The 25,706-nt window shown below is 39.7% G+C and overlaps 1 protein-coding gene and 1 non-coding gene across 6 annotated transcripts; both read right to left on the bottom strand.

Moving 5' to 3' along the window:
- Positions 1–621: 621 nt before the first annotated feature.
- ZCCHC8 (zinc finger CCHC-type containing 8) lies at positions 622–23,891 on the bottom strand. 5 transcript variants are annotated; one of them, XM_059894349.1, is made up of 14 exons: positions 23,538–23,891; positions 22,310–22,352; positions 19,907–19,981; positions 18,231–18,336; positions 16,936–17,010; positions 14,549–14,652; positions 14,362–14,427; positions 13,726–13,786; positions 13,107–13,249; positions 12,675–12,817; positions 9,568–9,689; positions 8,146–8,232; positions 7,760–7,877; positions 622–2,590 (listed from the first exon to the last, which is right to left on the bottom strand). In XM_059894349.1, the coding sequence occupies exons 1-14, from the start codon at positions 23,734–23,736 to the stop codon at positions 1,812–1,814; spliced, it is 2,121 nt and encodes a 706-aa protein (XP_059750332.1). In that variant the 5' UTR covers positions 23,737–23,891; the 3' UTR covers positions 622–1,811. The 5 variants fall into 5 exon arrangements, with proteins under 5 accessions (XP_059750332.1, XP_059750333.1, XP_059750335.1 ...); XM_059894350.1 differs by having other exon boundaries at positions 22,310–22,348; positions 23,539–23,692; XM_059894352.1 differs by having other exon boundaries at positions 19,907–19,935; positions 23,538–23,580.
- On the bottom strand, positions 19,311–19,445 carry LOC132348330 (small nucleolar RNA SNORA9). The gene has a single exon (XR_009497447.1). It is a non-coding gene; the product is annotated as a small nucleolar RNA SNORA9 (small nucleolar RNA).
- Positions 23,892–25,706: the final 1,815 nt, after the last annotated feature.

The raw sequence follows: 25,706 nt of genomic DNA, 5'->3' as shown, positions 1-25,706 counted from the left end.
GGTCACAGTGATCTGGGTTTAGGTTCACCAGGTTACTCAGCCAGTGTGTGTCTTAGGCATTTCCTCTAAAAATGAAGTTAATGATCTCTACCTAATATGGCGATTTTGACAATGGGGTAATAAAGCACAAAGAACCTCAACATGATTGTCTGTGGCACATGCTAGAGAGATAACTGTTAGATTATCTCTGGTGTCACAGGAGACTCTGTACAATGCGGTGCTTAAGGGGCATTTAAACAACTACTTCTGTGATTTAGGGAACAGTCAAGTCTTTAGTTGGACTGGCCTCTCAACAACCACTTTTTTTTTTTTTTTTGGCTGTGTCACGTGGCATGTGGGATCTTAGTTCCCCGACCAGGGATCTAACCCACTGGACCGCCAGGGAAATCCCAACAACCACTTCTTAATTGCTGACAAGTCCTTTTGACCTCTCTATGCTGCTGAAGTTTCCTTAGGTTATATACATAATGTGGTGATAAGATATTTACCTGACAGAAATGTTGAGTAAGATAATGTACGTAAAAGCACTATGTAAACTATTGTAAAAGATCAGTTTTATTATGGACTTCGACTCAGAGAAAAAAGTCAAAAGTATTAAACATTTTATTCAATTTCTAGCACGTTCTGTGAGGGCCTTGAAAATAAATTTCTCTCTTTCATATAATTTTTCTTCCCAGTTAATTTGGTTTCTCAAGTTCCCAAAATGAAAACCAAATCTGAAATGGTTATATTTTGCTCCCTCTGCTGGCCTGTGAGGAGAATAACACTACCTAACAGGAATCATTCAAGATCATCTAAATGTTTATTTTCATGGACTTGACTATAAAGATGTAATGGCATTCCACATAAAGACAAAAAACATAGTTTCAGCTCTATCTGATATATCTGACAATTAAACACAATTTGTTTATGTCTACTTTTTGTTTTTAACAATTATCATAGGATTCAAATCTAGAAAACTATTTTTGTACAAAGGCTAGCTGCCCTCCATTTATTTTCTTCAAAATGATTACTTTAAAACGTCTTGCTATTTCTATATTTAAGGCTGAAATCCACTGAAAATACCCAAACTTGTAATTTCTTTATTTCCTTTGCTGCCACTAATTTTTGCAAGCACATAATTTACTTCCAAACTTACAAGGTTGTATATACTAATTTAACTGTGAATCATCTTTTTGTATTCAAAGTCTCAGATTATGTATATGAAAACTAATTTATTAAACCTTTGTACACAAAGATGAACATACCTGTATAGCAAGCTTATATGAAGAATGAAGTTACAAAAAAGTAAAAGTGTTATTAAAACTGATGCATGTAAATCACTTACAAAAATACCCGAAATGGGATAAAGCTGCTCATCCCTGATTTTTCTCATTTGGTTGACAGAGTTGAAATATGAATTTTAAATGGTTAGAATTTTTTCTTTTAAAAAGTGATATATTAAACTTACATACAGGATAATTAGCAAAATGTAGAAAGGGAAAACAATGTACAAAAGACAGATAAAAACCATCACTCTTGACAGACACGATCCAAAAATAGTATAAACCTTAACAAACTACCTCTAAACCAGCTCCTACCTACGTCCCCCCCGCAAGGTTTTATCAGCGAGAATAAAATATAGTAAACCAGCAAGCTCAGTCCTTCTGTTCTTTAAAAGAGGCCTGACTTCAGACCACAATTAAGCCTTAGATAGACTTCTTTTAACATGGGAGGGACAAACAGGAAAATAATTTTACCTGTCCACTTAGTACTAATTACCAGAATGCACAGTTATAATTAAATAGCTCTTGGTGCTATGTCAAAAGCAGTTATTCAGAAGCCTTCTTGTGTTTTTGCTGGTTTCGGGGCGAGTTCTTTAACAAGTTTCTTATCCTGAGGTACATTCCAGTAGATTCCGCCATGTTCTCGAATTCAAATGGCGTTATTCCGGTTGCAAACTTGCTCATGTCGGGGACGGGGCTATGGATTTTAGTGGCTGTTCCAGGACTGGTGTCCGTTTGAAGGAGCTTCTGGCTGCTGCCTCCATTCTTGACCTCACAGTCTGACCCGACCCTGCCACTGTCAAGAGTACCTTCAGAGTCGGCCTCGGCCGGCCCTTCCTCTTGCTTCTGGCCAGGCAAGGCAGCCTCAGAATCTGGACTCGAGGTTTGTTCAACTTCTGATTTCTCTGTGCAGGTGTCTGGTACCTCAGCCTCATCTGACATCTGCTTTTCAGATGTTTTTCCCTCTGGGACAGGGAGGTCAGGCTCATTCGGACAAGGTGAAGAGGCAACTGAATTCCCGGTTAAAGGTGTGTCAACAGGAATATCAGAATCACTGTTTACGCTCTCGGCCTGCTCGAGGGCCGCCCAGATCCGCCTCTGCTGTTCTTCAAGTTCCTCCAGAGTCAGTGCGTCCTCGTCCATAGTCACAGATGCCGCTCTGGTCTGGGGTGAGCCACTGGGAGTGAGCGGCGGGGTGCCCTTGGGGAGCGGAGGCGTGAAGATGGGTGGAGGGGTGCTCCGGGGCAGCGGAGGAGTGCCAGGGGGCAGCGGGGGCTGAAACTGAAAAGCTTCGCTGCTCGGGGGCCCGTGCGGGACCTCTGCATCTGAAATGAGGACGTTGAGATACTTTGAGTTGTCATATAGCATTTATTTGGTTTTACTGACACTTATTATTTGAACTCAGGTGAATCCAGAGGTTCACTGGCCAAAATAACTGGCTCAAGAGGGGAAAACTGGGTCCTCAGATACCATGACCATCACTTAATGTCCTCAATCCACCTGAAAAGAACATCTGCAGGGGGAAAGGTCAGGATCTCTGGCGCCAGGAACTTTAACCGAGGGAAAACTTTAACACAGTAGGAAACTGGGCTGGAAATTCAGCTGCCTAGACTCCAGAGTGGTGGAGGCAGAAGGATATGAAGTGGAGCAGGCAGGGCGGGCAAGTCCCTGGCTTACTTCCCAATTCTGTACCCTGAGTGTAGACTGCTCGCCTGAACTGTGGGTTCACGCAGCCAACTGGTCACTGGTCATCACTGCCTGTATGTCCCACAGACACAACAGATCCGACCTGTCCAAAACAGAGGAGCTTTTCCTAAAATTCACACTCTTCCCCCATTTGCTAAGCTCGCTAGTAGCACCACCGGTGGCATCTGGCTGAAGTCTCCCAAACTGAAACCTGCGCGTCATCAGAGAGTCCTCCCCCTTTCCTTCTGCCCACAGCAGGTCCTTGGCTCTCTGGGGTCCACCCTTTCCTGCAGCCTGTCATAGGTGCTGCGTTATTTTGGGCCCACTACTGTTTGTCAGGAATATGAGTCCTTCCTGCCTCTGGACTCTTCTTCCTTATATTCATCCTCCAAACTATCAGTCTTTCTAAAACATAAATCTGGTCCTAATAACCTTTCCATCTCATGAGAAACTCTTTAGTGCCTTCCCATCACCTACAGGAAGAAGTCCGATCTCCTCTGTGCCTTATGAGGCTCTCACAACCAAGAATTTGCCTATTTCCACCATGTCATTTCTTACTGCCTGGTTGAAAAGACTCCAGCTGTCACACTGTTGTTGGACCAATGTGCCGTGATGCTTCGTGCTTCTGTATTTGCATTTCTCACTGTCTCAAATGCCCTAACCCTTCTCATGGCCCTGGTAAGTCTCTGAATTCATCCCTCAAGATGCAGCTTGAAGTCATTCTTGGGAAGAGGCTATGACTTTATCCAGCACGGCTGCGCAGTTTTTCCTTGGTGCCACTATTACAGTTGGTAACCAGCTCTGTGATACTAACCTCTGTATGTATCACTACAGGCCACCACATTTATATTAAAATGATGTTTACACATCTGCAATCCTAGGCGACAGAGAGCCGTAACTAAGGGTAGCAGTTGTGTCTTATTAATCTTCCTGCCCTCAGGGTCTAGCAGAGGAGTCTGAAACACACTATGTGTGTAAAAACTTTGGAAAATTCAACTGCGTAACACAGAATCATAAAGCCTATGCAAAGCCAGTCTGAACTTTATTGTATAGGCAATAAGATCTGTGAGGAGGGTAATACACTGTCACTCAGATTTTAAGATGTTAACTCAATCAGAAGAGCAAAGAATGGATAAAAAAGCTGAAAGGAAGGATTAAAAAAAAAAAAAATCAGTTATAAGGGCGCCAAGAGCAATCAGGTGAGAGAGAAAAGCCTGAACGAAGAGGCAATTTCTGAGACAGTGTTAAGATTTCGGTAACTGGCTAGAAATGGAAAGCCACGATCACGGGGGGATGCGGCTGCAGACGAATGGCATCTCTCAGTCTCGGGAGCTACGAGAACACGGGTGCTGCCGACTACAGCAGAGAGCACAGAGGAGGGAGGGGCAGCTGGCAGGGAGAAGGGATGGCGAAGCTAGTGAGCTATTTGACAATATATGTACTTCATGCTTTTAAGAATAAAACATAACTAAACAGTTTAACCCAAGTTTCATTTTGCACAAAATATCACAATGAACACTATTAACATAAGAATGCTAAATGGGAAAAAAAAAAAAAAAAGAATGCTAAATGGGAAAAGGATGTTCAGGTACTTATAGTTCACAGTTCCACGCTGAATCACTGTACCCACAGCTTTGCAATATGGAACCCATTTCACTTATAACACATTATTTGCTAATAAAATTTTCCACAGGAAAATGGCAATTAGACTGACTCACTGTTTCTTCTTCTTGGGAATGAGCTGCCCACAAAAGTCACTCGAATTCCTACGCCTTACAGAGTTTCATCCCTGCAGAGCAGGAAGAAGCTGGGGACGGGGCGGGGCGGGGGGGGGGGGCTTGCGGTGGTTCTGGGGTGGGAAGGGCCTGCCTTTAGGACCATTTACCAGGGTGTTCATAAGCCAACCCAGTTCAGTTAGCAGACCCTCTCGGCCCTTTCATGAAGCAGCCCTATAACTGGCCTTGATAATTTGATCTGTTACTACTCACTGAATGATCACTTAAGTTGTTCAGAACCAGGGTAGGGAAAGGGGTTGCTATTCACCCCCTCAAAGACCCTGACATTCAGTGTGCTGAGAGGGAACATGGAAAACAACACGTTTTAACAACAGAAGGATGGCCTGCGGGTGGGAAGACACATGGAGGTCAAGATATGTGGCTTGAGGCCTTGAGCTTTACATGTGGTCAGAGTGTTCTGATCCTGGCACTGGCCCATCTTTTAAGTCTGTGGCTTGGGCAAGAAAGCTCTTGTCACGGGGTTCTTTGTCCTCAGCAGGTGACTGCATGTTATGGTGGCTTCTTTTAGAGGTGCGGCTGTTTCTAGAAAGGCAGAGGCTTACTTAAGCTTCTGCACAGAGGCAGGCGCTTGTAAACAAAACCAGTTGCCTCTGCTGATGGCTGCGACCAGAGGGGCCTTTAGCAGGTGGTCTGGGACCTTGAACTACATTTAACAAATGTGTGCGGGCAGGCAGAAGCGTCAGCGGATGGCAGCAGAGGCTCGGAAGCAGGCACAACTGACGAAATAATTCACTTACAGACTGCAGGGCGAGGGGGATCTAGCGAACTAAGGCACAGGCTTCGGGGTAGGGGCCCAGCTGAGTCCTCAGGAAGTGTGGCAGAGGCAGAGATCAGATATATAGTGTGGAAAGAAGGCATTTCAGGCCTTTTAGGCACCCGGGGTAAATAATCTTTGTTCTGCAAAGGTTCTGTCTGTCTTACAGAGAACTAAAGAGGTTCTAATTAAACTGTTTATCCCAGGGTGAGTTAGGCAAGCACTAGCACTAGATCTTCTGCCCCAAATTCCACTGTGGACCGAGAACCACGGAAGGAATGTGGAGGCACTAAACTTGGATTCTTGAGTCTCACTTCATCACATGGGCTCAGGCTGGCTCTTGATTGGTTAATTATATATGAAGGAGAAAGAAAGAGACAGACAGACAAACAGAGAGAAACTTCCCTTAAGAGGAAGGTTTCCTAGGCCTCAGAAATCCCCTCACAAGAAACAGAAGCAGCAGCTCCCAGCACAGGGCTGAAAGCGCCTGCAGGTAGTGTGTGGACCTAGTTACGGAGTGCCACCGCCGCAAATTCCCAAACCTCGAGAGAAAGCAACTACAACCCAAATGGTTCAAAATACCAAGCTCGGGTGTCTTTTCCTCAGAGGTACTACTCTAAGTGCCTAAGACCAAAATTCTCTTCTTATGGGGAAACTTCTTCCAACCTAATTTAAGTTCCCAGGTGGTGGAGTCAGATGACTGGCACTAACTAACATCCTTGAGAGACAGAAACCAAGACTTTTGCCCTTACTCAGAAATCTCGGCTGTGGCCTTTGATAACACTGGGAAGTGCTGGGCTCTCAGAATGTAATTCTGTCTGGGACAACTGCTTTTGGGTTCTGGGGAATTGCTTGCTTTCAAAATTTCATAGGTATGTGGCAAAGGCTGTAATTCTGTTTCCTATGAACTCTTTGGCCGTGTTAAAAGTGAGACTAGATATTGAAGTAAGGCTGTTGGTGCTAAACGTCCAGGTTGTGAACTTTACTAAGGCGTCAAGACTCCTGTGGTAAGAACAAGCAGAATAAAAAATTTGGGAAAATGGTTTGGAGGCTTTAATTTTGGACTTTGAAGTTGCTAGTGCAAAATAATTCAATTTGGGGCTTTAAGGTGATTTAATCTGCAACCTTTAAATTCTCCCTGGGTGGGGCTTCCCGGCGGTCCAGTGGTTAGGACTCCGCGCTTCCACTGCAGGGGGCACACGTTCAACCTCTGGTCGGGGAACTAAGATCCCGCGTGCCGTGCGGCACGGCCAAAACAATAAAGTAAAATAAATTCTCCCTGGGAATCTGAAAATGGGTATTCAGGGTAGGGAGGTCTCCATTCAAATTTGAGGCAATTTACATTGCTGGCATCTTATTACTAGAGCATCTGTATGCATTTTACCCTAATGTTGCCATTTCATTTCGCTTTCAGAACATCCGACATGCTACATGGGACCAGAGTAGAGGGGCATGGTTTGTGACGGGAAACAGAACAAGGGGTGAGTTTTCATTAGGTTCAGAGCAAACTTGGAGTTTATCCAATTAACACAAAATTCTGATCCATTCCAGAGCCTTCTGGGGGCAAAATCTAAACTACTCATCAGTAGTCCCAAGGGGAAACCCAAAGGAGTGGTGGTTGGTAGTGGGGCAAGCGGGGACTCAAAAAGGTGGGAGCGTGACTGTCCTCATAACTACTGAGCTGCTGAAAAGGACCGTCACAACCCTGCTTGACCACAGGTTCCACGGTAAACCCAGAGGGTTCAGAGAACAAAAGGCTGGGGGAGTATCAGAGGGCAAGGCCTTTGTTCCCTTCTGGTTTCTGAGAGGACGGACTTTCCTCCTGGTCTCTCTTTCCTGGGGGGAGGAGGGACTTAGTGGATTTATACACTTGGGAAGAGTAACTGGGAAAGCCTGACTTAGCTCTGCCCTTCTTCCCCTCGGGAGCAAGCTGCGAAAGGGGAGCATGTCCCACTGCTTGTCTCAAAGCACTGCCCACCAGAGGGGCCGGTCCAGGTCCAGAACCACTGGGACCGGGTGGGTAGGTCTGTCTGACTCAGGTATCCAGTCGGCTGCCCAGCGGGCTCTCACACCAAGCTATGAGTCTTCCAACTGAGCTTCGAGCAGTAATAGTGGAGATGCTCTGATATCCAAGGAGAAAAGAAAAGATTTCCTCTTTAGTTACTGCTCGTAAAGAGCTTCCTCTTTCTTATGGAACTCAGGAGTGTACAAATTCGCCCTACTTTCTAAAGAAATCAAAACCACGGGATGAAACCTACCCGAGTCGAGCTCCATGTCGGCGGGCGAGGCTGCTGAGCTGCCTTCCTTCTTCTGCTTCTTTGGACTACTAGGGCTGGGCAGAGACGAAGACCTCTTGCTGCTGGACCTCACACTCGGCTAACGGAGAACCAAACCGAACACAAGTCAGGTGGGTCCACAAAGAACTGAACTCCATCCCTTCACTTAAATATGATGTAGAAAACCAATCTGGAGCTAAGTCCAGGTAACTGGTGAATGCAGTTATCTTTTTCCTTTGGATTCATCAGAACACACAGAGTGCTTTATATCCAAAGCGAGAAAAGGCGATAAGATGCCTAATGAGTTACAAAATTCCTCAGATAGACGCGATACATGTTTATAAACCACACTCTGAAAATCTATTTACCGCTTGGAAGTTAGAAGTTAGGTAATTGGCAAACACGTCTTTCTGCTGACATGCCTGCATTGGTATGGAACCAAACATCCTCCATTCCTAATGATGAAAGGAGAAGAGAAAAATAAGTATGTATTTGGAAAACGTCATGCTTTGAATAGTCTGCTGACAGGAGGTAAGGTGGAGGTCTCAAATTACATTTCTGCTTCATATGTGACTTTTCCTTTTTGGGGGAATTAAAGAAAATAATGGAGCATTGAAGGGGAAAAAAACCCCAACTCTGCCTGCAGAACGCGCAGGACTGAACACTAAAAGACTACTTGACAAAACCGCTTGGCGCAGAAAGGTTCTACCTACTGCAAGAAGAACTTACAGGCAGTAATGACACAGACTCTCATCCGGCCTGGCTGGCTCCTGCCCCCTCCTGACGCACCAGCGCTCTTCACATGACTGTTAACTGTTCCCTTCTCCTAACTCGCTCACTCATGCTGATTTTTTTATCTTCTGTTCTTTCCCTTTCCAAACTGAACAATAATCTTTAAGGTTCAACATCACTCATTTCTCTCTTATCGCCAGTAACACATTCAACAGTGGTTCTCAATAGAAATCACTCTGGGCTCTTGTGAAACCTATAGATTCCAAGGACTAAGTCAGTTAAGTCTAAGGGTGGGAAGGGGCGGTGCTCAAAAATGTGCATTTCTAATGCACACCCCAAGGAGATTCTGATGTAGGCTGGTACTTGGACCCACTTCCAGAGGCACTGATGATCTGTACATGCAACTCAGCCCTTGATTAATTACACACATCTTCGTATCTGTTCACTAGACTGTAAGTTCAGACCTTTGGCTGTTTCTCTAAAGCCCAGTCCCTAAGAACACCTAGAATGCATTTTTATTAAAATACCACCACCACCATCACCACTACTATAGTTAGTTGTTAAAGCCTGAAACGTAAGATGAAAGTTGGAAAAGATTAAGTGTAGCAAACCTTTCTTGTATAGGAGAAATTTTACTTTGGGGAGGGGGGGAAGAGGGAAGAGTAGGGAAAAGTTATAGTATACTTAGATTTATTAAAGGCAGAAATTTACTTCCCAATTAATTCTGTAAAACTTATAATACTGCTTCAAACCATCCCATATTTTAAAAAAATAATCTTTTAATTTTAGAGTAGTTCTAGATTTATAGAATCTCACCATTCTATTTTAGCTCCTTTTCTTAGGGCATAAAATTGGAAAAAACTGTGGGGTTTTTTTCTTTTTGATGAATTCAAGATTTCACTTAATATTCTAATCAACATAAAGGAAATTAAAAAGTTAAACACAAAAGTAACACATTTACTTCTTTATGGAACAGTAATTGCTACATAAGCTAACATTTTGAACAATCTACATAAATAAAGTCACATCCCAGAAGAATAAAAAACCAACACACTTACATCTGGAATTCCTCTGGGAGTAGATATATTAAAACCTGGATAGTTTACCAATTTCGAGAGATCGTAAGTGACACTTTTATTTTGTTGTACTTCTCCAGCTTCTGTTTCTCCATCAGCACCATCTATTACAGACCATCAAAAAGCTTAATATTGCTAGATGCCCATATAAATCCCTCTCCAGACCAAAAGTAGACCTGGAAAGTGCTTAGATTCATGACCACAGAATTATTCCGAGAATAGCTTTAATTATAATTTCTTTGAACCATTAGATTATAATTTTTAAACAACATGGACGTATTATTTTGATAAAAATAAACATTTAAAATCTTGGAAACTTTAGTTCTTCCATGAGTTATTTGAAAAGTCTGTTTTGCACTGGTCTTATGATTTGCCTAATCCTCTATTCCAATTCTTTATTTAATAAACATTTATATAATGGTTACTGTGTATGAGCTAGTGTTTTCTTTTCAGATAGTGCCTTTCAACAGTTCACAAGTATTCATTCGCTTAATCTTCATAACAACCCTAAGAGGTACATACTATTAAAACCACTTTACAGATGAGAATAGTCTTTGAAGGATACTTGGGAACCACTTCATTATTTTGAAAAGTACTAAATAAATCGAACATTTATTTTGCTAGTCCCATGTCTATATACCTAAGGAAAACAAATAGTTGATGAGAAGTTTCTCTTTATATAAGTTTTCAGGATAAGAAGCCAAGTAATGAAAGAATAAGAATATAACCAGTGTGTCATCTGTATCATTAACAGATAGATATAGGCAGTGATCACCAGTGACTGATTCCACCACAATTCACAGGAAACAGAGGGACAGAGAAACATGCTAAAATAACACCACGGGGATGCATCAGCAAAATCTCGAAAACTCAAAAGGACAAAATACAGAGTTTTGTTAAAAACAAGAAAGGGAACTTACAGATTAAAAGAGATTTAAGAGGCTCTCAATGATCTACAATCTTTTGTCCAAAGAATCCCTATTCAAGCCAATAACTTAGAGAGAGAGAGAGAGAGAGAAAACACAGAAATGCAAGCACCTACAGAGTGGCACGAGCAATGATAATTTGAATGTCAGCATGACTTGGGGATATATTAAAAGGCTGTGCTGGGGCTTTCCTGGTGGCACAGTGGTTAAGAATCCACCTGCCAATGCAGGGGACAAGGGTTCGGGCCCTGGTCCGGGAAGATCCCACATGCCGCAGAGCAACTAAGCCCGTGCGCCACAACTACTGAGCCTGTGCTCTAGAGCCCGCGAGCCACAACTGTTGAGCCCGCGTGCCTAGAGCCCGTGCTCCGCAATAAGAGAAGCCACCGCAATGAGAAGCCCGCGCACCGCAACGAAGAGTAGCCCCCGCTCGCCACAACTAGAGAAAGCCTGCACACAGCAACGAAGACCCAATGCAGCCAAAAATAAATAAATAAAATTTAAATAGAATTTTAAAAATAAGGCTGTGCTAAATATTCTTTGGTACTACTTGAGGTGGGGGGGTGGTAAATTTTTTATTTAGTTTTTATTTAATTAATTAATTAATTAATTTTGGCTGTGCTGCGCGGCATGTGGGATCTTAGTTCCCTGACCAGGGATCGAACCTGCACCCGCTGCAGTGGAAGTGCAGAGTCTTAACCACTGGACCGCCAGGGAAGTCCCTAAATTTTTTATTTTTATTTTTAATTACCTAAGTAATATCTAGAAACACTTTCATTTTTTAAAAATATAGAGCATTAGAGATAATACTAAAATCTTAAGCCCAATCCTGTTTTCCTTCTCAGGGATAACCACTGTTGAGTTTGCTGTATATTGGTTAGGACTTTAAAAATTTTTATATAAAAAGTTATTTACTATCTACCAGATGCCAGGCACTGTGCTACATGATAAATAAATAGATACAAATTGTGACAGGGCATGAAGAAAGCAAACAGGGTGAAGTGATAAAGACTGGTAGAACAGGTGGGTAAACATGGGAGAGACACCTTTAAATAAAGTGGTCAGGGAAGGCCTCTATGAGTCCAAACCCTGAAATCTAGGTGGTTCTTGGTTAAGATCTTTCAAAAATATCTTTTACAAACATAACTCCTCATAGAAAATATAGAGCATTGTTTCATCCGTGTGGGTTTTTTTTTAAATTTAAGATCAATGGTATCATAATATGTAAGTCATCCAGAAACTTGCCTTTTAAACTCAGTACTGCATAGGGATTTTGCCAAGTTAGCTCCATGGATTTACTCCATGTTAAAAAATACTGCAGGGATTCCACCCCCCAGATCTACCACGGTTTACTTAGCCATTCTCCTTTAGGGCCTTAATGTTGTTTTTAATTTTTCACTATCATAGTCAATGTTAAAAAGTATCTTTATATACATACATTTCCTTGTGCGCACATGTGAATATTTTTCTAGAGGAGGTACCTAAGAGAAGTTCTAGATTACAGGAGGGTTTATTTATTCTAACTTTTATAGGTCTCCTGGCAGAGATGGATATATTTCTGTTACCGTTACTGAGAAAGGCAAGAGCTTACGCGGTCTAGCTGGAGAGCTAATACCTTGCTAGGTAGTCACTGAGCAAGTCCAGATAACCATCTGATAACTCTCAATGAAGTTTTAGTTCTTTCCTTGTAAAACAAGGGAAACACCATCAAGATATTTTTTTTTTTTTTTTTTTTTTTAAATTAATTTATTAATTTTATTATTTATGGCTGTGCTGGGTCTTCGTTTCTGTGCGAGGGCTTTCTCCAGTTGCGGCAAGCGGGGGCCACTCTTCATCGCGGTGCGCGGGCCTCTCACTATCGCGGCCTCTGTTGTTGCGGAGCACAGGCTCCAGACGCGCAGGCTCAGCAATTGTGGCTCACGGGCCTAGTTGCTCCGCGGCATGTGGGATCTTCCCAGACCAGGGCTCGAACCCGTGTCCTCTGCATTGGCAGGCAGACTCTCAACCACTAGTGCCACCAGGGAAGCCCCCCATCAAGATATTTTTTAGTTAACTCAGCACACACTAAATAAGCCAGCCATTCCCACCCCATTTTACTGTGATTCTTTAATTAAAAAAAAAAAAGAACACTTAAGCTGACTTATCTAACTGAACATACTATACCTTTTCCATCATAGAGTGCAAGCCCTGAGGTCTCTAGTTCGGCCTCTTTGAGCCAGCCTGGTGGGTATCCTAGCTGGCGCATTCGATATATAAAAGGTGGAAGACTCTTGTCCGTCACACCCAGTGCATCCTGAAGTTCCTCACTGAGTAAAAATAAAAGAGGAAGAAAAATACTGTATTCTTGTTTGGATGAAAATACATACTGGTCTGATATTTTAAAACTCTTCTATGTTTTATATTACACACCTGTGGCACGGTGCCTATCAAACACATAGTTAAAATTCCAATAACTGTTTTTGGATTAATTGCTGTACATTATGTAGAGCCTTGCCAGAGAACACTTATATCTTGATTATCACCCTGAAGATCCACAGAACGTTCCAAATAGTGGGGAAGTAGAAATGACATTCTGCGGTAAAATGACAGTGGTACCTGATAACTCCCGGCTTGAATCTTCCAAATCTTTCTTCTACTTCGTCTGCGTGGTATCGCTGCTGAAAATTCTGATTGCTTGTCTCACCACAGGCATCCATATACTCTTTTCTCTTCTCACTTATTCGAGCAGCATTCCGAGGCTAAATCATAATGTGTTTGGAAAGAATGGTATCGAGCAGTTTAGAAATATTTCAGAAATTAAATAAATACAAGCACTTTTTCTAGGTCAAGCACACAGATGATTTCAGTTTTAATGCATAAGGGACAGGTATAAAAGAGTGGATACTTTAGAAAAATAAGCAAAGAAGAGAAGCAGTCCTTTAATTTCTTATTACCTTGGTACTATCATAACATAAAATAAAGTTTTGAAAATAAGTTGTCTAAAAATGAACTCTCATAATGTTTTATTCATCTCAAATACAGAGTACTGTAATAAATTATTTTTTAAGAAATCTAATGTCTTTAAAACTTATGTATAAATTTGGAAAGATTTCAAAATCAAGGACTACGGGAAAGTAAGACAGGAAGTTTCTTCACATCACACAATGCCATAGATGTATTGAAAACATTAGAAAGCTCTGGTTCAAAGATTTTTTTTTATATGAGAAAAATTTACCATTGGGCAATCTTTCATTTGATGCTCTTCAGAACCACAATTGAAACAGTGAGGCTTTGGCCTATTTGGTCAAAAAACAAAGATTTTCATAATGTAAATAGAAATATAAAAGCAAATCAACAAAATTCTGTATGACAGCAACGTGTATCAGAGACAAGAAAGCATGTAGATCGCCAATTATTATCTGCAAAAATGAGTACACTTTCACCTCTTGTGCTTAGTGATTTAAACAAACAGTACTTTTGACCAAGTCTTTTAACCAAGAACCCTTGTGTTCCTGACTGATCTGTTACCTCTGAGTTTTCTCAGTGGCTAATAACAGAAGAACCAAGGCAAACAGATTATCATATTTTCCTTTAGGTAACTTGGAAAGGGGTAGATGGTTACAAGACAGCAATCAAACTGACAGCAGTAATTATACCTTTCCACCCACCCAGGCACATCAGGCGTGAACCAATGAATTCCAATATGACTGTCTTAAACATTTAACATGTCTATATATTGAAATTCTAGTTTAATCTGTTTATTTATCGTAAGCTAGCAATAAAGAATATTAACTTTTCAAGCTAAAAGAGTTCATGGTTTTGGTTAAAAAAGAAGAAGAAGAAGAAAACAAAAGCAACTCCCCACACAAACCTTTTTGCCTTTACTTGTATTTCTTGCCCTTCTAGAGAAACAATGTGGCTGAAGACTTGCTGGTACCTTTAGTGAGTTTTATTAAGGAATAGTTATCATAGTCTGCAAAATTTGGTTTTTTTTTTTTTTTTTAAAGGTGAACTTAATGGCAAGATGCATAAAGATCTTCATTCACTATGTAGGATACTTGGGTATTTCCCATCCTTCCGTAAGCTGAGGGTTTTCATTTAGTAGCGGTTGCCCCAATTTATCAAGGCAAAAATTAGTAAAATACAGGACACTTCCTACAACCTGCAGAAAACAAGTCAAAAAATATTGCTATTTAAGCAGAAAAAAAAAAGACATTAAATAATGTAAGACTATGATTAATTGTTTTAACAATTTATTTCTGGATGAAATTATTAGAAATAATAATCAACTCCCTAGTTAAAGGAGCCACATTCTGATGTGTAAGTAAGATCTCCATCACTGAATTCCCCTCTGTTGCCTAGATCACTGAATTTTTCCTGTTGGACCACTACTATCAGCTGCACTTTCTCCAGACTTAAAAAACTAAAACTTGTCAACAACTCTTACATTCCCTCCAATTCCCCATTTCTTTGCTTCCTTTTGCAGCAAGATCCTCAGACAGTTGTCTATATCTATATAGTCACTGTTTCCACTTCCTTTCCTCCCAATCACTCTTTTCCTTTCTTTCCAATTTTTGGGAACAATTTCCTACAGAAAAGTTGAAAAAAATGGTACAAGGAACACCCACGTACCCTCCATCTAGATTCGACAATTGTTAACTGACATTTTTGTGTGCACATCTCTACACACACACACACACACACACACATTTTTACTGAGCCATTTTTAAAAAGTAAGTTGACACCACTATCATCTTAGTCTAAGTCACTATTTTCTCCAGCTTGAGATTAATACAATAACTTCCTACCCGGGTTCTAGCTTCCACACATAACCAACTACAGATTCTATTCATGACACTGCACCCCTAAATACTTCAGTATGAGCCTTCTAAGAATAAGAACATTCTACAAATCACAATACCACTGTCATGCTTAAGAAAATTACTAACACCTTAAAATCATCTATATCCAATCTATTTTCAGTTTTCCACAATTTTAAAGACATGGGGGTGCTGGGATGATGAAGAGCCCACAGATCTTACTGAAAAGATTCACAAGGTATGTACACATCTCTGCAAATGTGATAAAGGCTGATATTTGCAAAGGCATCGTTTTAGATCACCCTATAAATGCCAAGTGGAAGAACTAGGACCAGTGATTGGATTGAGTACAAGAAGCACATTTCAGCTCAACTTTTAGAGAGTGGAAATTTCTATCACAGGTGTGAAGAATGAAGTGGTTTGTCTCATTTTTTAAAAAAGTGAATTCCAAGTTACTGGAAAGACTCAAAAAAAGGCCAAGATGCTCTAAGGGCACTTTAAAGAAAGATTCCTGAATTTGAATTAGATAACTTCATTTCCCTTTTAAACTCTAAGGTTCTGGGATTTAAAGTGGCACCTGCCTGGAAATGGGGGATTTTGCACTTACTAATTTAGTCTAAATTGTGGTACACCAATGGGACACCATACTCCATGAACATGAAACCTAGTCTTCCTTTAATGGAATCCAGGATTACATCATCTTCTTTAAAAATTTTTTTTTTTTTTTTTTTTTCTTTAAAAATTTTTAAGTTGCAAAATCACACCACTACACTGCACTGACACTGCTGAATTTTGCATAGGTACTGAAAGGGCTAATGTAGGTTCATCTCTGTAAATCGTCTTGTTTTTCACCCACCATTGGAGTCTGTGAACATTTAAAATTTCCTATCTGCCACCTGTTATATTAGCTATATATCCCTCTCAGCTTCACCCATCTCTAAGTTCCACAAGCATGCTTTCTACATCTTCATCCAAGTTCTTAAAAATGAATAGAGGTGGGAGAGAGGGATGAATAGGTGGAGTAAAGAGAATTTTTAGGGCAGTGAAACTACTCTGTATGATAGTCTCATGGTAGATGCATATCATTATAAATTTGTGCAAACCCACAGAATGTACACCACCAAGAATGAACCTTAACGTAAACCATGGACTCTGGGTGATAATGATGTGTCAATGTAGGTTCATCAATTGTAACAAATGTACCACCTGGTAGGGGCTGTGGATAGTGGGGGAGGCTATGAATGTCTGGGGACAGAGGATACATGGCAAATCTCTGTACCTTCCACTCCATTTTTTAGTGAACATAAAACTGCTCTTAAAAAAAAAATCTATTAAAAAAAGAAAAAGAAAGGAAAGAAGATGAACAGAGAGGATAGTCAAGAGAAAAATAAAGTCCTCCAAAGTATATCTATTGTGCCCCCAGGCCACAGTGAAATGGTTATTAAAAAGCAAACTATGGTATTTAGAGGCTGAAGCCTACACTGTTGTTTACAACAAATTTAATGAAAGAATGTGTGACCATCTGATGACATATGACTATACCACTTTATCATTTAAATGCCACCCAATGGACATAGGATAGGAAACATATCTGCAGAATTCAAAACTTAAATGTCCAAACTTACACTAAAAGCTTCCTTATTGTTAACAGCACTGCATTCTTCTACTTTATGGTCCTCTTCTAGCATAACACTGGAAGGCTAACACAAAGAGAAACACACGTTACAAAAGGTAACCAAATTCTAACAACTTTAAATTTCAAATATTAGCAATCTGAACACACTCATTTTATTTTCTAATACATACCATTAAGGTATATAAAATTTTGAATTCATTGTTGTCATAATTAGGGTGAGTTGAGAAGTTAAGCTAGGTAGGAATGTTTATGAAAGAAATCTCCCGAGTGGGAAAGTTAAAAAGATATATAAAAGATAGTATCTTCTGGAACATTAGCATACACTATGACTTTTTTTTTTTAAATTATTTTTACACTATGACTTTTGTGTTAACAAATATTAATTATGGAACTTTCAACACTTAAACTGACAAGACAGACTTTACCTTGAAATCAGATATAATCAAAGATTAAAATAATATATAACTTGGTATCACTGGTCAATACTGATATTATAACCCTTACAGACCTCAAGCCACTACAAAATTCTGGAGTGTTTCTTGAATCAAATATTAAATAATGTTCAGTATGGTTTTTTTCTTTTTTTCAGTATGGTTTTTATTGTTAAATGTATTTTGTTCCGTGAATCTTTAAAAATTATATCTGATAGGTGAAAACTAAAGGTGATAAACAAAAAATTTAATTAATTAGAATACTCCATTCTCCAACCTCTGAGGATAAACAGCTAAAGATCCTTATTTGAGAGACTCTACTTACCTTAATTTTTAATTAAAAAAAAAAAGCCCAGAAATCATAATTCTGATTTTCTTAAGGTAAACTCATGCCCTAATATTCAGAGTGGAATCTCTCAGATTTCTTCGGGCATGCTGTTGATTTTTAAAACAAGTAGAAGGGAAAGAAAGGATGGCATATGAACCTGTTCATTTTACATAAAAAGAATCCATCTTTTATAAACCCCAGAAACAGAGATTTTTTTTTCTGACCTAAAATTAATTTTCTGCCCCAAACCACGTGTCCAAGTCAGGGAATAGAAAATAAAGAGGTTTCAGTTTTGAGTGTAGCCAGGTGTGAATATGACTCCCTGAGAAAAGCACCCGTGATCCAAAAGAAAGCCCTGTGGCTGCGCTGGTCAGACTGTGGAGAAGGAAGCCCGGCTGCAGGATGGGAGGTAACAGTCAATCTCAACAGTCATTCTGGTTTTGATTCAAGAGGATCCCCGGAGCCTAACAATTGGCAGTGAAAAGCATAACCTACTAATCTTAAAATCTCTTAAGTTTGAAATACCTGGGGCAAAAGATTAAAGGAAGTCTTTTCCACATCATTTTTCTGCTGTTCCTCAAATCTTTTTACTAAATTTGATACAAATTCCTCTATTTCTTGATGATATTGCCTGCGTAAGAGGACAAAATGGTCAGAACCCAGACAGAGTAAAACATTGACTTGATTGAGTTTTATGCATTTTTAGAAGATGTCATGTGTAAATTTTGTTATTTTGTTTTTCAGAGTTTATCAAATCGCTGACTCTTTGTAACACTCAGGAATCTATTCCTTAGGAAAAATATATACATTGTTGTCAAGTTAATAAAATGATTATGATAAACTAATACAGTGCCTAGGATGTAACAGCTGGCAAATACTTATGCAAAGACTAAATGGATTTTATTTATAAATTTTACATACTTAATTTTTGAATCTATAATACATGTAAATGGTTCAAAATTCAAAAGAACTAAAAGGGTGAGTTATGTAACGAAAAGCTCCCTTCCTACCCTGTCTCTCAGCCCCTTATTTCTGCAACACAAAGATAATCAGTGCATTCAGCTCTTCCACATCCTCCTCCCAGACACCCTCTCTGCACATATAAGGAAACACCTATGTAAATATTACACTGGAGAAAAAAAGACCAAAATGCAATGCAAGAAAAACGACTGAGGTCTATTTTCCCCAGCTTTCCAGGTCAAGAACCACATTCACCAAATATTCTTCAGTGCTCAGTTCAGAAGGGGCCAAAAGAGCCAACTTCCTCTTTACAGACTTGATGTGTCAGGTCTCGTTAGCTCTGACATTCTAAGATTTCTGCAGGCACAACACCAGGTGAGCGGTGCAGACATTAAGACTGCCAGGAGCTTGAGTTAGAGGCCGATTCTGACGGTGACAGCAGCGCCGGAGCCCCGCGTGCCCAGCACCGCGCTGCTCCTGCGCTCACCACAGGCTGCTCCACCCTCCCAGAGCCTCAGGTTCTGCTGCTGCTGAGATGAAGTAGCCAATGGACCTGCCACCCAGGTAACACCCTATGTGTGGTCCCTTTACCTTGCCCGGCGCCTAAGATAACAATATGATTAAGTGACGCCGAAGGGGGCAAGCAAGTGTCTGAAATGTCTATGACCATGCTCTGAGGAAGGGACAGGTCAAGGCCTCAAACCATGTCAGAACATTCTGGCAAGCACTGCAGGAATGCACTGAGTCATCCTAGACCCAAGCATGCTGGAAGGCTTGCAAAGGTCTAGTTTTGCTATTAAAAAGAAAAAAAAAAAATCATGTGGGTAAGCTTTGAAGATAGCCAACAGGGAAAACTTACTTCCCTGATTGTGGTAGAGAAACGGTTAAGATTATTTATGGCGGTAGCGGTGACTTTTATTTGAGGCTATTTATTGGGCTCTTACAGGTGCTCATTTAGCTACTTAAGAGGTAGTTACTATTAGTGTCCTGTTTTCCAGTGATGAAACTGATATGCAGAGAGGGTCAGTGACCTGTCCAGGTTCACAGATATAGAACGTAGAGGAGTCCAGCTTCAAATTCAGGTTTATATGACTCTAATGTCCTCTTATCATGATTCCATAAATTTTAAGTAAAAGAATAAAGATGGTATATAAAGTAAAAATGAAAACAGTGTATTTATAGAAGACATTGTATCATAAATACATCAGCTCATAATATTTAGGAAAGGGAAAATTACTTACTTTGAAATAACATTGTTCATAAATAGAATCTGAAATAAAGGTCCATCTAATTTAGTATTGTTCACCAATATTCCACTAAAACAGAAGTTAAAACATATTCTTAGAAGACATTAAAGTAAAACTTGCATATGTATATATAAACGCTGAATCTTTATAATTCTTAAGTACCAAAGATCATATAATATTTTACAAATAAGATCAAGAACCACAAAGAACTCCAGTTTTACCCACTTTAACAGTTTTTAGGGGTATCTTTTACATTACATATTTAAAAAAAAATTTCATAAAAAAATTAAAAACTACAGTTAATCTTTCAACCAAAAAGCTTCTTTACCCAATGGCTGTTTGTTTACAAATTGAGGGGAGGGACGAATTGAATAAACAGCAGGTTACAAGAATATATTTCTGAAAGAATCAGTGAAATTGGCTTGGAAATATATGGGAAATTGAAACACTATAAATAAATGGGTAGACTCTTTCTGGAGGGCAGAGCACACTGCACTAAGTAGCTCAAATCCAAAATTTTAAAGTAGAGATGTAAAAAGTATCTCATTCCTGAATTTGACTTTCAAATACTGCAAAAAACAGAACTAGACTGCAGCCTGGAAATCTGCTATATATCCCTTCGGTAACCTGGGAGCAGCTGAATCTCTGATTCCTCCACACCTGCCTCAAATCCTTCTACCTGTACAGCACGTGAAATAAATCAATCCGTATGTGGAACTGCCCACATCAAGTAGAGAAATAAAATTAAAATATGAAGACACCCAGAAACTTGCTTCAATTTGCACAAACTTCAGTTTTAAAAAATACATCATGTTTTTAAAAACTACATGCAATTGCATGACCCTTGACTGGAGTTCAGTTTGAGAAATCAGCAATAAAGACATTCAATTGGGGAAATCTGAATCTGGTTGGGAATGTTATTAAGGAAATCGTGCCAGTTATTAGGTGTGATCATGGTGTTGTGGTAACATGAAAGTCTTTAGAAAAAAAAATACATGCTGAAATATTTGGGGTAAAGTATGTATATGGAATTAGAAGAAGGAAATATGGCAAAATATTGTTAAATCTAAGTGATGAAAATATGGGTATTAACTGTACTATTCTTTCCACTTTCTGTACGTTTGAAAATTTTCATCATATAAAGAAAAAACAGGAAAAAAAAAACAACCCCACAATGTTTACTGGATAAAAAGAAGAGACACTTCTGATCATGAAAGTTCCAAAAATAAGGGTTAAATCAAGAGATGTAGGGTACAATTTTATCTAAATAATTTTATTTTTTTCTTCCTCGGTGTTCTGTAGAAAGCTTTGTCAGTCTGACAATGTGGAGGACTATTAATTTAAAATATATATATATATATATATATATATATACACACACACATATATATATATATATTCCTTTTTCAGGATACTAATGCTTGCTTCTTATAAATTGGCAAAGCCTATGATGCTGTAATCATTTGAATTCAGGTGATTATAACCCCCTTATAAATAAATATTTAATGTTTAAATGAACAACTCTATTACAAAGCATATGCTTGTCTAAATAAAATATCTTTACATATATAAAAATTGTGATTTTTTAAGAATCCTAGTTACATTCAATATGTTTACTACCTAACCAAAAATAAATGTAGATCTACAAAGCGTGCTCACATAGAGGAAGGAAAGTAGGGCATAGAGAAGTTATTCTTTAGACATATTCTGAAATATGTCTAAATTCTACATATGTTAAATTCTAAAATTTTAAAGTTTTAGTCACCAGTGTAGCCAGTTAATTCAGCTGGTACCAGGGACAAAAAATTCCATGTGAAACTGCATCAGGGCACCCCATATTCTGAAAGCCTTAACATACCGTTCTGTGTAATAAATTTGTACTTTAAGAAATATTTTAATTTAGTGACTACTAAATAAATTTATATTACAAAATATCAACATTTATTCTTCTATTAAAATCAGATGCCTGAATGCAAATTTACTCACTGTACTTTTTTCAAAAGCAACTACTTTCTCTTCTTCTACAATGCTGCATCTTGCATTATTTCTATTTATGAGCACATTTTAATTGTATAAATAAATCTTCAGCCAGATTAATACTGTAATCTGAATTCTAACTTCCCAGAAATGTTCGCTGAATGGCAACAGCTAGGTTGATAACTTGCCTGTTCTGAACATTAAGTCAAAAACTTCTGAATTGTGTTTCACACGTATTTTCACCCAATAAGTCAGTTTCAAAGTTTAATACGGTTGTGAGAATTCAAATTTTACCCTCACAAATTAAAAATAAAGGATCATTACTATGATTTCTTGAGTACAAAATGGTACAAAAATCCTAAACACCCTTTTTGCAAAAAAAAACCCTGTGATTAAATATTCAAATTCAAGATCTCATACCTTGGTCGAGTCAGAATGTTCAATTTTCTTTTAAGTTCTTGATGTTATTACTTGTTAAGGAGTATAAGCCCTCATTAAATAGAAATATGAAGATCATAAAGTTCAACTACTAACCTCACTTTTGGTGTCAATGTTATAAACATATGTTATAAACGTTAAAACACAAATATTTTGAGGATGACACACTTACTGACCTCCTGTTTTGTTGCAGGGCTAGGTATCTGGATCTACAAACTAAAATACAGTTTTCATCCCTTCCAACGTGGTATTTCTAAGGCAGGGTCATGTAATTCAAAGAGACTAACAGACTAAACCAAAAATGTTATGCAGCATAACAGACTGTTAAGAACTGAAGCATCTAGGATGGAATCTATGAATGTTCACTGTAAAATCCTTTCAACTTTTCTGTATTTTGAAATTTTTCATAATAAAATGTCGAAGAAAAAGGCATTATGAAAAAATTACTTCGAAAACCTTAAAAGATGATTTACCAACCACTTTCAGGGGTCTTTACACTAGAAAAACTACCTGAGCCAAAATTACCTGCATGTGTATTACAAACAAAAAAACACCAAAAATTCTCTAAGAATGGGAATAAACATATTAACACATCTTGCTAGAAAGGCTGTAAACATGTGACTAAAGGCAAACGGAAACTTATTTGGCGCGTTTTCCCTAGGGGTTTGCAATGGACCTTAACCACGGAAGCTATTTCCAAGTGGAAGAACTTTAAAATGAATCCCCGAAGTTCATCAAGCAATTAACCATTTCTCTCTGCATGCCTCGACTCCTTAACGCCCCCAACTGCACATCCTAGCACCACTAACTTTTGCCCCGCCCTAAAGACACATCTGCGCCTAGGTCTAAGCATCCGGTATCTCCTAACATAAAACTACAGCGTGACTGCAACAACTTTAGCTTGGCTCCAAAAAAGGAGATCGGATAACGACTCCAAAGAGGGGAAGGGAAGTGGTGAAGAGTCTACAAGTGAACAGTTGGAAGAGTCCGGAATAACACTAAAAACCGGCCCCAGATTGGGGGGCGGGAGGAGCGAATAAGGTCCAGGATACGGATCCCAGAAGGGGAGATGTCTGCACCGAGGCCTCGGGGACAGCTTACGCAACCCGAACCCGCGATTCTCAGCCTCGTGGAATTTCCGCCCGCACCCTCCCGGGCACGGCACACACCACACTCCCCAGTGACAGGGCCCAGCGAGCGGGAAGGATATTCTCGGCGCGGAGCTGCTCGATGGTTTCCTCGTACTGCCGAAGCCGCTCCCGCAGCTCCGCGTCGCCCACCCCATTCTCGTCCTCCTCGTCGCCGTCGTCGTCCTTGAAGAGGGTGTGAACTGGCTTCGGAGTCGACTCCTCTAGGTGGTCAAACGCCTCGAACAGCTCTAGGTCGCCGAAATCCACCTCCGCCGCCATTTTGGGCTATGGGAAAGATACGAGAAGAGGCGGAGCTGGCCCCCCAGCCGAAGGCAAAGGTTGTTGGGCGGCACCGCTCTCTAGGGCTCCGGCCGCCCTAAGCTACCCAGTACGGTTTCCTCCAAACGTAGGCCGCCGAAGCTGCATAATGGGCGGGCCAGTCCTGTGAGACTACAACTCCCAGAATGCAATGGCGTCTCTCATACCCACTTCTGAGATCGCTCGGGAGCAAGGCATGCTGGGATATGGGTTTCTAAGCGACTGTTAACTCATCGTTTGCATTGCATACTGGGATTGGTCCTTTTTAACGTGAAGAAAGCCCAACTAGATCAGAATGTGTTACAACAATATGAGTTGTCTCTTATGCATTTAAGGCTGCAAAAAATCAGAGCACGATGTACGGCTTATCACAGATTCTGGTGAATAAGGAACTCCAGTTTTGCCACAGACTACCTTTGTGATCTTGGAGAAGCTACTTCAGTTTACTGGGCTTGTTTCACTTTTTCATGAAGAACTAGGCTTGATCTTAGATTATTTTAGATTTGTCTGTTGCAGCTTTTGGTGATTTCTCTCCTTCAATCACTCATCATTCAATAACATTTATTTACCGAGTTCAATGTGCCAGGCACTGTTCTAGGAGCTGAGGGTGTAAGAGTGAGCAAACTAGAGAAGTTCCTGCTTTCATAGAGGGTACAGTCTAGCAAAAGAAAGAAACAAAAAATAAACATACATGTTCCCGCTCTTGGGTCAAAGTGGATGTTGATGGGTATTCATCATATTAAGAAATAAATATGTGAAATAAAAACAGGAATGGATATGTAACAAATCTGACTTTTCTGTGTGAGTCAGTGAATCGAAGAACTGAGGTTTGAACTGAATTATAAAGTGTTAGGAGGGCAATGTTGGTGGTGAGTATGGGGGATGGAATTAAGAGAGTCCTAGTCTGAAGAAATGGCATGTAGAACGAAAAGGCAGAGTGGAGCAAGATGAGGCTGGAACATTAGGCAAGTACTCACCACATTAGGGACATTGTTTCCACCCCAAAATTGGGAAGTCATTTCAACATTTTAAACAAGTTGTGGGTCTATGACCCACAAATTTTCATTTTGGTAAGATGGTCCTGATGGCATGACAGGAAAAGGACTGGCGATGGAGCAAAACGTAAAATTCCAAATCTAGTAGACTGATAGATTTTTGTAATAAGATTACAGATGTTAGCTTGGATTAGGGTAGTGGCAATGGTGCTGAAGAGTTGATATTTAATAGAGGATATTTAAAAGATAAAATTAAAGCAACAGAGGTAACTGAAGGGTTGTATATAGGAATGAGAGAAAAGGGTGGTGAATTATTTGCCAGGATTCTGACTTAAGAAACTGGTTAAATAAGTGATCGTTTGAGATAGAGAAAAAAATCATTTGATGTTGACCAGGTTTGGGAGTAAAGGGTGAGCTCCATTTTGGCTGTGTGGTACCTTGAGGCAATTTTATCCTTATAAACAATTTTATCCTTATATAACTCTAGTTAGGTAAGTAACTAGACTAGTGGAAGAAATTTTTGAAGCACTAGTACATTGAAGGTAAAATTTTCAGGCTCAGTGGAGGTGTATATTACACAGATATTTGGCTAAGCTCCACAGAGGACTGAACTAAAGATTAGCATTTGGCTGGTTCAAATTTTTATGGAAAGTAAATACAAAGATGATAGAGAATGAGACTTCATAGTGAAGAACAGAGTGGGAAAGAAGTCTAGAACTGAGCCCTAGAGGGCTGGGATTAAGGATGAGACAACTACAGAAATTGATGCACAGCCAGTGGGAGAACTAGGAGAGGGCCCCAGAGAAATTATATTTAAGTATATTCTTAAATCATCTTTTGGCCATGAAATTAACTTGGAATGATAACACAACTTAATTTCTGCTTCTATCTCCTTCCACCAACCTACTATAGTATTTAAGTTTTCTAATTTAATCA

The sequence above is a fragment of the Balaenoptera ricei genome, chromosome 14 (assembly GCF_028023285.1).
Source record: "Balaenoptera ricei isolate mBalRic1 chromosome 14, mBalRic1.hap2, whole genome shotgun sequence".
In the NCBI taxonomy this organism is placed as follows: domain Eukaryota; kingdom Metazoa; phylum Chordata; class Mammalia; order Artiodactyla; family Balaenopteridae; genus Balaenoptera; species Balaenoptera ricei.
The sequence above is the reverse complement of the archived record's forward strand: the minus strand, read 5'-3'. Positions and strand labels throughout refer to the sequence as shown.

Excerpts from the sequence above, each read along its gene's own strand:
- ZCCHC8 (XM_059894349.1), bottom strand. The coding sequence starts at position 23,736 with ATGGCGGCGGAGGTGGATTTCGGCGACCTAGAGCTGTTCGAGGCGTTT. Across the intron at positions 22,353-23,537 it reads CGAGCAGCTCCGCGCCGAGA|ATCAAGAACTTAAAAGAAAA; the intron begins ATATCCTTCCCG and ends ACAAGTAATAAC. Across the intron at positions 7,878-8,145 it reads TAACTTCTAACTTCCAAGCG|CCGAGTGTGAGGTCCAGCAG; the intron begins GTAAATAGATTT and ends GTTCTCCGTTAG.